At 48.1% G+C, this 13,773-nt stretch overlaps 1 protein-coding gene across 1 annotated transcript; it reads right to left on the reverse strand.

Moving 5' to 3' along the window:
• Positions 1-243: 243 nt before the first annotated feature.
• On the reverse strand, positions 244-11,125 carry ADORA2A (adenosine A2a receptor). The gene is given in 3 exon segments (XM_063144010.1): positions 244-981; positions 983-1,687; positions 10,369-11,125. Coding segments are annotated over 3 exon segments (1,299 nt in total). The 5' UTR covers positions 10,719-11,125; the 3' UTR covers positions 244-737.
• Between the last annotated feature and the right edge of the window lie 2,648 nt (positions 11,126-13,773).

The raw sequence follows: 13,773 nt of genomic DNA on the forward strand, positions 1-13,773 counted from the left end.
CCACCCACCCACCGACGGGTCCTTACAGGGCCCCAGTCACCCCTGCCCCTGGCGTCATGAACCCCCTGGGAGAGCCAGCCAGCTCTCCCCTCTGCAGCTGATGGCAGGAGGCTGCGCAGTGGACGAGAGATCGCGCTCGCCTGTGGACTGGCCCGTGGCCCGGCAACCTTGTTGCCCTGCAGAAGCCCAGTGGGCTTGTGACAGCCAGGGGAACAGCGCACTGCACCACAAAGCATCGCACACAAGATCCGACGCAAATAAAAGCATTCACACAATTATTGCTTCTAAGCAGCTCCAGGACCAGGCAGGCTGGAGTCCAGCAAACCTCCCCATTTTGCCCTCCTTTGGTACAAGGAAGCTGTTCTCCTTCACCAACACTTTTATTCCCCTGTTGAGTTACGTTGCACAGATTGACCTGAGAGGCTGCAATTCCCCCTCATCAAACTTCCAAGGCTAAAAGGGGGTGTGGGTGTGGGTGTGGGTGTGTACACATGTACTACACCGGCATGTTTCTATTTCCTTGCCTGCAATGTGGCCCCTCGGCCCTTTTCTGCCACCAGACCTCCTCCAATGCAGCTCTCGGGGTCTTCCTGTCGGCCCTGGCAGGGACCCCTCCCCTTCTATCCCAGTGGCCCGAATAGACTCCTCCTTGCTTTCTTTTCTTTTTCTGCTGCAACTAAGGCAGCCAAGGGGGACAGGGAAGACTTCACTCCAGCAGGGCTACTTCCTCAAAGGCATCAGGGCACATCGGAGGCTTCTAAGGCTGAAGTCTCCAAGTCCCCGTAAGGCCCATGAACCCCAAGGAGCTCCTGGCTAAGCAGGTCCGTTTTCCTGGAGGCACCGGAGAGGTCCCCGTTGTTGCAGGAGTGGATGGCGCACCCATTCACTTCCCCAGCCAGTCCGTTTTTGTTCTGGTGCCGCTGCAGGTCCATGTCGGTTTCCCCCAAATTGTTACCAGTGCAGACACGGTCCAGGTCCCCACCGGGGGTAGCAGTTCAGAGCGTACTCACTGACCTGGATACTGGCATTTTCAGCATCTCCACCGTGAGCAGAATTCCTCCGGCTGGCAGTGGTAGGTTTGAACCGTTCCTTTCTGCCCAGGATGCGCTGCCCAATGATCTTGCGGAAGGTGTGCCGAAACTCCCTGATCCTGTAAGCATAGATCAGTGGGTTCACCACAGAGTTGGCATGGGACAAGATGATGGCCAAGTACATCAGCCAGGGTGGTGGTTTGTGGTCACAGCCCTTGCAGAAGTGGTTGTAGCAGTTGAGTATGTGCAGCGGGAGCCAGCAAACCGCAAACAACCCAACAATGATGGCCAAGGACTTGGCTGCATGAACCTCCTTCTGCAAGATGGAACGGGACCGTTCCCCATGCGCCATCTTGTTCTCTGTCTGCTTCAGTTGCCGCCGGGCTGCCATGAAGATCTTCAGATAGATGCCGAACATCAGGAGGAGGGGGGTGAGCACACACGCAAAGAAGTTGTAGTAGATCATGTACTCCATGGTGACCACGTCCTCAAACAGGCAAGGAATCATCTTGTAGGTGCAGTTGTTGGCAGAGGAGCTGCTGTTGTTCTTCTGCACGTGCCAGCCCAGCATAGGCGTCAGGCCAATGATGAAGGATAAGACCCAACAAATGGCTATGATGCCTTTAGCTCGTAAGCTAGTCACCAACGCGTTGTACCTGGAAGGAAAATTGCATGAAGTCAAAGCACCATCAACATTTCAAAACAGGCAAACCTTATGGAGCACAGAAGAGAACCAAAGTCGTGTTAGGAGCGTGTTCAGAGGCAACCAGGATGATCAGGGGTCTGGAAACAAAGCCCTATGAAGAGAGACTGAAACAACTGGGCATGTTTAGCCTGGAGAAGAGAAGATTGAGGGGAGACATGAGAGCACTCTTCAAATACTTAAAAGGTTGTCACACAGAGGAGGGCCAGGATCTCTTCTCGATCATCTCAGAGTGCAGGACACGGAATCATGGGCTCAAGTTACAGGAAGCCAGATTCTGGCTGGACATGATAATGTCCTGACTGTATGACAATGGAACCAATGACCTAGGGAGGTCGTGGGCTCTCCCACACTAGAGGCCTTCAAGTGGCAGCTGGAGAACCATCTGTCAGGGATGCTTTAAGGTGGATTCCTGTATTGAGCAGGGGATTGGACTTGATGCCCTTATAGGCCCCTTCCAACACTACTATTCTGTGATTCTATGATTCCACTTCTTCACCCCCATTTCTGGGGTTCCAAGCATGAACTCCTGGCCCAAGGGCCTTGTGCACCTGCTCTGCCTTTTCCCTTTTAACTGATTCCAAGCTGTAAGATAAAAGACAGAAGCAGCAGTGGGAAAAGACAGATGGATTACAAGTGGATACTGACAACATCTGGGACATACACAAACATGCACCATTCCACTTATGAGGCAGGGTGGTGGCATGACCAGACCCGTCCGCTCTGAGATGGCTTGCATGGCTTCTCAGCCACTGTCCTCTGTGCACCAGAAAAGGAACGGGGGTGGCAGCCTTCCCAGCCTGCTCTGGGCTGTTCCACATGGAGGAAAGCCTAGTGGGTCTGTTTTCTCTGCCCCTCCTTTGCCAGACTAAATTCCTTTCAGAAACATTTAATAAAACAACAACCATCATCTCTCATATATGGGTTCTCTCCCAGAGCAAAGCTAAACCCTTTTCACAGGAGAGAAAGCTGTTATCTTTGATGATGATAATGATGATGATTGATGATGCAGCATGCAGGTTCAAAATGCTAGGCAGTCTTTAAGTGCTTCAACTGCACAGGCTGCTTTTCTCCCCAATAAAGGGTGCTTGATCAAGGCGGTGACTGCAGTCCTGTGTTGTGTGTCACAATGTGCTGCTGTCACAGTTTCAGTTTATTTATTTCGGTCACGGCCGTTGGAGAACAGGCCAGGAGCATGAGCTGTTTATCCTGACAGCCTTGGGCATTTCCCCCAGAATTCCTCCTTCAGAGGTTGGCAGGAGAAAGAGCACCGATCCAGCTACACATGCGCACGGGGCTGCTGCAGGAGCTCTGAGGTGCGCATGGCTGCTATAAAAAGGGCAAATTCTGTCAGCAAAGGGATTGGCAATAAGACGGCCAGTATCACAGTGCCCTGTGGCGTGACCACACTTGGAATACCGTGTGTAGTGCTGGTCACCGCATCACAAAAAGGGTGTTGTAAACTGGAAAAGGGGCAGAAAAGGGCAACCCAAATGATCAAGGAGGCTGGAGCACCTCTCCTAAGAGGAAAAGTTACATCAGAAAAAAAGTGAGTAAGGGGAGGTGTCCAAAAGTATGCATGGTGTGGAGAGAAAGTGAGTAGGGAGAAGTTTTCCTCCATCTCCAAAAGCATCATCAGACAAGCGTTTTATAGCCTGCTCGCTGCTGGGCACCCGTGGATTCTCGCGGGTCCTTTTCATGCATGCGCGCGCGCGCGCGCGCACCCCCCCCCCCCCCGTGCGCCTCTGGCCACTTCCGCCTGTACTTTTTTAGCTATTGCAGAATGTGCCCTTTTTCTACCCTTTTATCACTTACAGAAAGTCAATTGTTTAGAAGAGTTTTAATTGACTAAATATGCATAAATCTGCACCTGAATAAAACAATCCATCTTCTGAAAAGTCCACTCCTTCTTTTGGGATTTTAGAAGCTACATATGTCTGTTGCAGTGGAGGTCCCATTGTAGAAGAGGTGTTTGGGCCAACCTGCCTCCTTTCCTTCACCTCTTCCAAGATGGTTCCTGCCGCCCATGCTTTTGTACTAAACGTAATACCTTCTTCTTCTTTTTTTAATGCTGCCCTATTATTCTGGAGCATGTTTTTAATCCATCCAGAACTTTTTAATCATTCCAATTAAGTGATGAATCTACTAAATATTGCAGCACTGAATTTATCTTTGCAAGAAGATTACATTGAAGTCGTCTCTACTGGACCACATGGTTCACCTACTCCTGCGGTGATCTCGGGTTCTTCAGGAATATCATAGAATCATAGAATCATAGAATAGCAGAGTTGGAAGGGGCCTACAAGGCCATCGAGTCCAACCCCCTGCTCAATGCAGGAATCCACCCTAAAGCATCCCTGACAGATGGTTGTCCAGCTGCCTCTTGAAGGCCTCTAGTGTGGGAGAGCCCACAACCTCCCTAGGTAGCTGATTCCACCGTCGCACTGCTCTAACAGTCAGGAAGTTTTTCCTGATGTCCAGCCGGAATCTGGCTTCCTTTAACTTGAGCCCGTTATTCCGTGTCCTGCACTCTGGGAGGATCGAGAAGAGATCCTGGCCCTCCTCTGTGTGACAACCTTTTAAGTATTTGAAGAGTGCTATCATGTCTCCCCTCAATCTTCTCTTCTCCAGGCTAAACATGCCCAGTTCTTTCAGTCTCTCTTCATAGGGCTTTGTTTCTAGACCTCTGATCATCCTGGTTGCCCTCTTCTGAACACGCTCCAGCTTGTCTGCGTCCTTCTTGAATTGTGGAGCCCAGAACTGGACGCAATACTCTAGATGAGGCCTAACCAGGGCCGAATAGAGAGGAACCAGTACCTCACGTGATTTGGAAGCTATACTTCTATTAATGCAGCCCAAAATAGCATTTGCCTTTCTTGCAGCCATATCGCACTGTTGGCTCATATTCAGCTTGTGATCTACAACAATTCCAAGATCTTTCTCGTTTGTAGTATTGCTGAGCCAAGTGTCCCCCATCTTGTAACTGTGCATTTGGTTTCTATTCCCTAAATGTAGAACTTGGCATTTATCCCTATTAAATTTCATTCTGTTGTTTTCAGCCCAGCACTCCAGCCTATCAAGATCACTTTGAAGTTTGTTTCTGTCTTCCAGGGTATTAGCTATCCCACCCAATTTTGTGTCATCTGCAAATTTGATCAGCGTTCCCTGCACCTCCTCGTCCAAATCATTAATAAAAATGTTGAAGAGCACTGGGCCCAGGACTGAGCCCTGCGGCACCCCACTCGTTGCCTCTCCCCAGTTTGAGAAGGTTCCATTGATAAGTACTCTTTGAGTCCGATTCTGTAGCCAACTGTGGATCCACCTAATAGTTGTTCTATCTAGCCCACTTTTAGCTAGTTTGTTAATCAGAATGTCATGTGGTACTTTGTCAAAAGCTTTGCTGAAGTCAAGATATATGACATCCACAGCATTCCCACAGTCCACAAGGGAGGTTATCCTATCAAAAAATGAGATCAAATTAGTCTGACAGGATTTGTTCCTGACAAATCCATGTTGGCTTCTAGTAATCACTGCATTGATTTCAAGGTGTTTACAGATTGACTTCTTTATAATCTGCTCCAGAATTTTCCCAGGGATGGATGTCAGACCGACTGGTCTGTAGTTCCCAGGTTCCTCCTTTTTGCCCTTTTTGAAGATAGGGACAACGTTAGCCCTCCTCCAGTCGTCCGGCACCTCACCCGTCTTCCCTGATTTTGCAAAGATAATAGACAAAGGTTCTGAGAGTTCTTCCGCTAGCTCCTTCATTACTCTTGGATGCAGTTCATCGGGCCCTGGGCGTTTGAACTCATTCAAGGAAATTAGGTGTTCTTTGACCATTTGTTTATCAATCTCAAACTGCAATCCTGCCCCCTCAACTTCTGCTTCACTTTTTCCAGGGGGGTCATAGACCCGCTTTTGGGAGAAGACCGAGGCAAAGTAGGAATTGAGCACTTCAGCCTTTTCTTTGTCGTCTGTTATCAATTTGCCATCCTCATTAAGCAGTTGAACCACCATTTCTTTCCTCTGTCTTTTACTACTCATGTATCTGAAGAAAGCCTTTTTATTGCTTTTAGCATCCCTCGCTAATCTCAGCTCATTCACAGCTTTAGCCTTCCTGACGCCATTTCGGCACTTCTGCGCCACTTGTCTGTACTCTTCTTTTGTAGCCTGGCCTTCCTTCCACTTCCTATATGTATCCCTTTTTGTTTTCAGTTCATCAATAAGCTTTTTGTGGAGCCACATTGGTTTCCTCTGTTGTCTTCTATCTTTTCTCCTTGTTGGAATTGTTTGTAACTGTGCCTTTAAAATTTCATTTTTTAGATACTCCCACCCATCCTGCACTCCTTTTCTTTTTAGGCTCCCTTGCCACTGGACCTTACTTATTATAGTTCTGAGTTTATTAAAATCAGCTTTCCTAAAATCCAGAGTACGTGTATGGCTACGCTTGACTTTTGTCTCAAGAATAATCAAGAATTCAAGTATGACGTGGTCACTTTCCCCCAGAGTTCCCGTAACTGCCACTTTATCCACTAAGTCATCCCTATTGGTCAGTAACAAGTCAAGGATTGCCGATCCTCTAATTCCTTCCTCCACTTTCTGTAGGAGAAAGTTATCACCCATACATGTCAGGAATTTCTTGGAAGGGCCACTTTTGGCAGTAATGGTCACATCTCTAATCTGTGCTCCAGGGAGACAGCACACCTGGCGAGTCCATGGGTCTTCACGACATACTTGGGTTTCAATCCCACGCAGCAGGGAGTCTCCCACAACGACTACTCTTCTCTTCTTCTTGGTTGACCTACCCTCTGCCTCTTGTTCATTGTTGCATGTTGTCTGCTGTACTTCTTCCTCTGCAAACTGTCCTTCAGACCCATCCTCCAGAAGCTGAAAGCGGTTGCTTAACTCTAATGGTTCCACTGGTGCAGAATGCCTTCTAGTTCTTCTGCTCCTAACTATCACTCTTTTCCAGAGAGTTTCCTCTTCATTGGCTTTCCTCCCCTCAGCATACTCCACTTCTGCTTCAGCTGGCTGTTGCTCTTCAATCTCGTGTGCTTCTTGTTGCTGTTGCAGTTCCACTCCTCGACTTCTCTTATTCCTTGGAGGGTGGACACTCGCTGCTCAAGTCCCCTCACTTTTTCTTCCAAAAGTGCCACCAGCTTGCACTTGTTGCAGGTATACGCCATGTTGAGCTCGGGCAGAAACACGAACATTGCACACCCTTTGCAGGTCACCACCTCTAGGGACTCCTTTCCATCCATATTGTCGATTTCTGCTTTGGTTTTTTTCCTTTTTGATTATAGTAGAATTGCCTTTGCTTTGTTGTGGCCTCTCTGAAGGTACACAACTATATGAGGATGTCTTAAGGGAAAGTAATCTTTTGGGGTTTTTTTTGCTTTTGTTTGGTGGTGGTTTTGTGTGGTTTTTTTTCTCTTTATGCTTTTCTTTTTTCCCCCCCACCTCTTTTTTATTTTTATTTTTTTTTATTTTTTTTATTATTTTATTTATTTTTTAAGAGGCCTCCCCCTTGGCCTCCCCTGCCGAACTCCCCCTGTCAAACTCCTGTTTGCTCTTCCTGTTCGCTCGCTCCCTGGGAATCTGGCTTACTTTTCTAGCTCCTACTTGAGCTGGGCCAGCTGCTTTTCCCTGCTTCTGCTCAGCTCCAAGTCAGGAACCAGAATGACTGGATTTGTAGCAGCTTTTCCGGGTCTCTCACTGCAGCCTGTGGCCAGTGTGCCCCCCACCCCTTTGTGAAGCGGTTGCTATTTGGTGTGAGCTCCAGACACAGCGAACAGCCAATCCGCTGTGAGGGGCGTGTACATGGGCATCGGCGTGTTTCATCGCCGAGTTTCTTTCTTCTTTTTTTTACACAAGCCTATCGATGGGCAGGAGTGCGTTTTCCACACAGTAACTACCCCCCACCCCAGTTGCTGTGTGTCTGCGCTGGTACGCATCTTCAAGGAGGTATTAAAAAAAAATGCCCCGGACCCATCTGTCCAGTCCCACCCACTTCTGCCGATACACATTCGGAACCGCTGTCACGAAGCACACGTCCTGCTGCAATGGCTCTGTTACTCGCAGGAAACATTCCTCACGTGTGCCCCACGAGCGACGGTCACAGAAACGGGAAACCTTGCTATTATCCCTCCTCCATTGCGAAAGGGCTGTAGGTGTAAATTAGACCTGAGACATCATGAATCACTTAAGGTCTTCCAGTAAGATGCTTGGCCCCAAACCCAGGGGACACCAAATGGAATGGGATCAAGGTGTGTTCACACAGCCTTCCTTTTCTGCCCAGAAGAACAATGGAGCCATGATAGTTCCGAGCAGGCAGAGGGCATGAAGGGGCAAGATGGCCTGGCCCGTGCTCCTGTCGGCTCTTCTGCCTTCAGGAGGGCTGCACCACAGAAAGCAAGCGCGCGCACGCACGCACGCATGCCAACTCCCCCTCACCCCGGCAGTTGTGTGGCTACAGGAGCTCTACTCCATCCTTGCAAGCCGAAGTTTAGCAGGCCGATTTCTCACCCATCTCATCCGTTTCAGAGATCGCCGATTTTATGGTCCATTTTGGAAACACTCTCATTGTTTTCCACGTGGACTGTGGGGATGTGGGCGTTTTAAGGGAGGCTTTAACAAAAAGCAAGAGTTGGCCAATTACAGGGAATGTGGCCCCCTCCTCCCCATGCTGCACATCCCTTGTCCCTGCTTGAATTTCCAGTAGCTCCATGTTCATTGTTTAGGAAACTCCACTTGAGCTTTTAACTGTATATTTTAAAATCATGGGGGGGGGGGGGGGAAGGGGAGAAAGAGATAAGCTGAAAATACTTGAAAACATCAACAGAAGACTGAGAACCAGCCTGATCTTTGCAAAGCAGAGTTCTGAGGCCGTCCAGCTGTTATCCCACGGCTGGAAAGATCCACTTCGTGCCATTACAAACAGCCTCCTGACCCATGATCGCTCTCTAGGGACTCACATTCAAGCAGGGGACGGGGACGGAGGAGGAAATGATTAAAGCAAGGACCTTTTCACTGACATGCAAAGTGTGGAGCAACTTGGTTTTGCTTCTAGTTGAAGCAAACTCTTTTATCTTCCAGTATCACCCAGCGGGTTCTTAAAGCGCTGTTTTTTGGAGGTGGGATGCAATGGTGGCAATGTCGTAAGTTGGGTTTTCATCTGTATTTCAGGCTTTTCTAACGACAAATGCATCCTGGGACCCTCCCTCCCTCCCTGCCCTTTGGGAATCTTCCCCAGCAGCCCCTTTGCCTTCTAAGGCAGCTCAGTGGAAGAACAAAGAGCCACCTGCCCTTTCTCTGCCCCCCCCCCGGGTACAACAGCTTGCTTCATATGCTGTTGTCACTGTTTTAATCCACTTTTCTTTATCATTGTAAGCTGCCTTGAGTGCCATGGTGGTTCTTGGTAGGAAAACGGGTAAAAATCGAATCAAATCAATCAATCAATCAATCAATCAATTTACAGATATTTGAAGATTTCATTCAGCTTTAACTGTACACTATATAAGTGCAAAGGAGAGAGGGCTTTTCAGTGGTGGCACCCCTGATGCCCAGTTTACAGCTTTTACGTGGCAAGCTAAGACATGCTTATTTCCCCAGGCATTTTAAACCCTGGTTGTGTTTTTATACTGATTGTTTCGTTTATATTGTTGTTTGTTTTATACTTGATGTGTGTCTGATGGTTTTAACTTTTGTGAACCACCCAGAGCTTCAGCTATTGGGTGGTATAGAAAGGCAATAAATAAATAAGTGTCATCCTTCTGCATTGTTTCTGTGGCTTCATCTGCTCTTATAACGTTTTTATGATATTGATGTTATTGTTTTATTGATCCCATTCAAATCTAAATTTGATGATGGAAGATAAAAAAATGTTTTAAATAAAAATAATTAACTAAAGAATGTTAATTTGTGCTCCACACACTTGCACTGCTTGACCTTAGGGGCTTATTTGTAAAATAAAGGAATCCTCCTCTCCTTCTTTCTGTACTGAGGCTATATACACCAACTCACTCACCTCATGCACCTGAAGAAGTGAGCTCTCACCAACAAAAACCTATGTCAAAATCATTGTATTCGTCTTCCAGGTGCCGCAGGGTTCTTGGCTTTGTTGAAACAGACTAACATAGCTGAGGTGCTTTTAAACTGGGCTGCCAGGAATTGAGCCTGGGGCCCAGTGCAGCGCTGCCTCAGGGCAGGACTTGGCGGCAGAGGTCCAGAGCCCTAGGTACCCCCAATCCAGCAAGGCTGGCTTGCCCCATGCTGAAGGAAGAGAATAGGCCCCATCCCTATCCAAACACACCTGTTCCAGAAGGCCATTATGTCCAGAATCTAAAATGACCTACGTACATGACCCCCCCCCCCCAGGGCCTCCCCAGTCCTTTTGGACCCACCAGTGCAAACCCAGCCAGTCCCCAAGGCAGGGCAGGGCAGGGCAGGAGCAAGCCAGCCCCTCTGCTCTGCAGCCACCTCAGCCCTCCTGACTGGTTTCAGCAGAGCCTGGAGATTCTGGAGCCTCGCACATTTGAGGCCTGGCTGCGGCTGTGTCTGCACCAGAGGCCAGTCTCAGGAACCCGCAAAGATTCCCCTTTCACTGGGGCTGCTGCTCTGCATCTTCCATGTGTTTACCTGAGAGGAATCCGGATGGCAATGATCCGATCAATAGCGATGGCCAGGAGGCTGAAGATGGAGCTCTGTGTCAAAACCAGGACAAAGCAAGCGATGAAGAGGCAGCCGTAGAAGACGGCACAGAAGCCGGTGCTGATGGTGATGGCAAAAGGGATGGCCAGCAGCCCCACGGCAATGTCAGCCACAGCCAGAGACACAACAAAGTAGTTGGTGACGTTCTGGAGGTTGCTGTTCAGGTAGACAGCCCAGCAGACCAAGACATTGCCCAAGATGGCCAGCAAGGCAATGAGCAGCTCCAAGACAATGTAGACCACGTTTGCAGGGAAGTCTTTGCTCTCATGAACTAGCATGGTGAGGGTGGCACAAGAGGGTCCCAGAAAATCCCCGTGTCCATATCTGCAGCACAGCACACACACCCCGCCCTCAGCTCTTTGAGCTTGAACAGGGCTCTCCAGCTCACTTGGACCAGTCCAGACTCCGGTTACAGAGAACGTAGACAAGCTGTCAGGGGGCCAGGACTAGGCCCTGCTCCTAAAACACCAGCAACGTGCCCCAAACAAGTGAACAGGGCACGCATCCTCCTGCGAGTGAAGGCAGCTCAATGGCTATGTGAAAATTAAATTTCCTGTTGAAATGCGGCAGCCCTCACGGTCATTTCCTGCCTTCGTTGCAACACCTCCCAAGTGCAGCGTGTTCTTTGTCTTTTCTTCTGCAGAAGGACCGCAGGCCAGGATGTTCAGTTGTTCAGGATATACCCTGGGCATCCACTTGTTACTGCCTTGAAAGGGAGATGGGAAGGGGAGAAAGACGTTTAGGGCCAGATCTACACCTTATGTGAAATCATTACGATCTTATCATGGTGACGCTTTGAGCTCCATCTCACCTCCTGTCTTTTCCTGGTATGCACCCACGATTGTGACCTCTGCTTCATTAGCGGGACAAGCGCTGGTCCCTTTCACGATTGTCGCTACACTCTTGTTTCTCTTGTTTGCCCTCCTGCTATTGAGCCAGCCCCGCCCCCACCCCACCCCTTCTCTTTCCCCCTCTAGTTCATTGATTCTTGTTGGGTGATGGACATGGACGTCTCCACCTGGGACCTGATTTATTTATTTATACTGACCGTTCTCAACATCAGAGTGATCACAGTGGATCACAGTTTGGGGAGTCGCAGGCAGGACTTCCTTATGTCACAGAAGTCCCCCAAGTGTTTGGGAAGCGGTGGGGGAGGGGGCGAGAAGGACTTTTAAGGCAGGCGCAGAGTCCTCCTGAGAGCAAAGGGCTGGCTTTCTTCACCACCTCTTTGCTTAATGTCAAGCCAGCTTCCCAACTTTCACACACTCTTTTCCCCATGCCTTGTTGGAAAAGCATCTCCAAGGATGTCCCCGCCCCTTCAGTGTTTAAAGATCTCAGCGCCTCCCCTTTTCACGCTCCACACCCTTTATTTTATTCCCCCTCTCCCAATTCCAGTTAATAATACTTAACAACATAGGATCCCTGCACCCGTTCTTCCCAGCCAAAGTCCCAACAAAACAGTCAACAACTTTGTAGGTAACCGCAGAAAATCCCAGACCCATCAGCCAGTGTGATGGACATAACCAAAATGCTTACAGCTCCCTCATTTATAAAGATAAAGAGATGAAACTTAGCACCATGGTAGCTCTTTAGGGCTTTAGGCATGTTAAGTTTGAACAAGATCCCATCATCCGTTGATTCTTTATGACTTTTTAAATCCCCCCTTCAAATGATTCACCCGCATAAACACACACACATACCCTCTCTGTGAGCTCCATCACATCAGCGATTTATCGCATACTTGCCATGCCTGGTATGTGGCTTTGCACATGACATCATCCGCGTCCTGTACTCATTTTGCCTCTTCCCTTCCATGTTTCATTTCTTTTTGGAGCAGGGGAAATCTGGATTATTTCCCCTCCATGCGAAATAAATGCACTCCTCCCTCCCGTGTATTGATGTTGCGTTCTATCCGACCATCCCATTTTTTGTTGTTGGTGTGTGTGTCAAAGGCAGTCTTGCTAACAAAAGAGGAGGGTGGGGTGGTTCTCCGCTCAACTGTGAAGGGGGAGGGAGAGAGATCCCATTTAACTCTATGTTGTTACTCCTGAGTAGGCATGACTAGGAGTACATTTTCACCTTAAAAGAAATGTGGAAAATGCAACCTCCTTGCCCGTATCTCCCTCATTTTTAAAGATAAAGAGATCAAAATTGGCACAGAGATAGCTCTTCAGAGCTTTCTGCACGCCAAGTTGAATAAGACTGGTTCATCCCTTGGTTTTTTAAGGATTTTTAAAATTCCTTAAATGAGAAAGTCCACCTGTTTGCGAAAGTCCACCTGTTTGCATTAGTGAAGGATCGATTTTCCTTTACTTTGATCTTGCAAAGCTGTGCATCTCCAAGGTCATAAAAGTAGAGACCTGCTGTTCCCTTACTCAAGAGTAAATCCCACTGATTTCAATTGCATTTACATCCAAGTCGTCCTAAAATCAGATGCATGCTTGTCTTTGAGAACACTCCATTGAACAGAGAGAGACTTACTTCTGAGTAAAAACATATAGAACTGACTTTTAATAGTGTGGTCACTCAGAAACTTTTTTTTTTTTAAGTCTAAACTGCAAACTGGAAAGAAGTGCTCTGCAACACTCTGCTTACTTCTCAGGTCTTACTTCTGTTTACTCAAGGGCGGGGCAGGAGATTTCACTGGCACAGTAGTGCTCCAGGTGAAAATATACATGAGCTGAAAGAGCTCAATAACACACAGATGTGAAAGTGCCCAGCATTTGACTTGCTAAGGAAATGGAGGGAGAAACTGCGGATGAAAACTGGATTTAAAAAAGTAGGTGTAATGGAGCTCTGATTCTGCTTTAGTCCACCCCTGCACATTTACGGAGGGAGCTTTTATCCTCCATAAATGCACAGGGGTGGATTAACACAGAATCAGAGGGGTGTGAATGTGTGTGTTTATGCAAGTGAATGGATTAAGGGATTTTAAAATAAATAATCGACCAATGAAGGGATCTCGTTCAAACTTGGCATGCCTAAAGCCCTACTTAAGAGCTACCATGGTGCCAAGTTTCATCTCTTTATCTTTAAAAATGGGGGCTGTAGGCATTTTTGTTAATTCCATGGCAAAGAAGACCTGCATTGCACATCCCTATTGTCTAGTTTTACAGTGTTTCATCAGCTGAGTACTGTTTCTGCAGGCAATGAGGGTGGGCCAGGATCTCTTCTCGATCATCCCAGAGTGTAGGGCACGGAATAATGGGCTCAATTTACAGGAAGCCAGATTCTGGCTGGACATCAGGAAAAACATCCTGACTGTTAGAGCAGTACGACAATGGAACCAATGACCTAGGGAGATTGTGGGCTCTCCCACACTAGAGGCAATCA

The sequence above is a fragment of the Elgaria multicarinata genome, chromosome 18, assembly GCF_023053635.1.
Source record: "Elgaria multicarinata webbii isolate HBS135686 ecotype San Diego chromosome 18, rElgMul1.1.pri, whole genome shotgun sequence".
NCBI classification, from domain to species: Eukaryota; Metazoa; Chordata; class Lepidosauria; order Squamata; family Anguidae; genus Elgaria; species Elgaria multicarinata.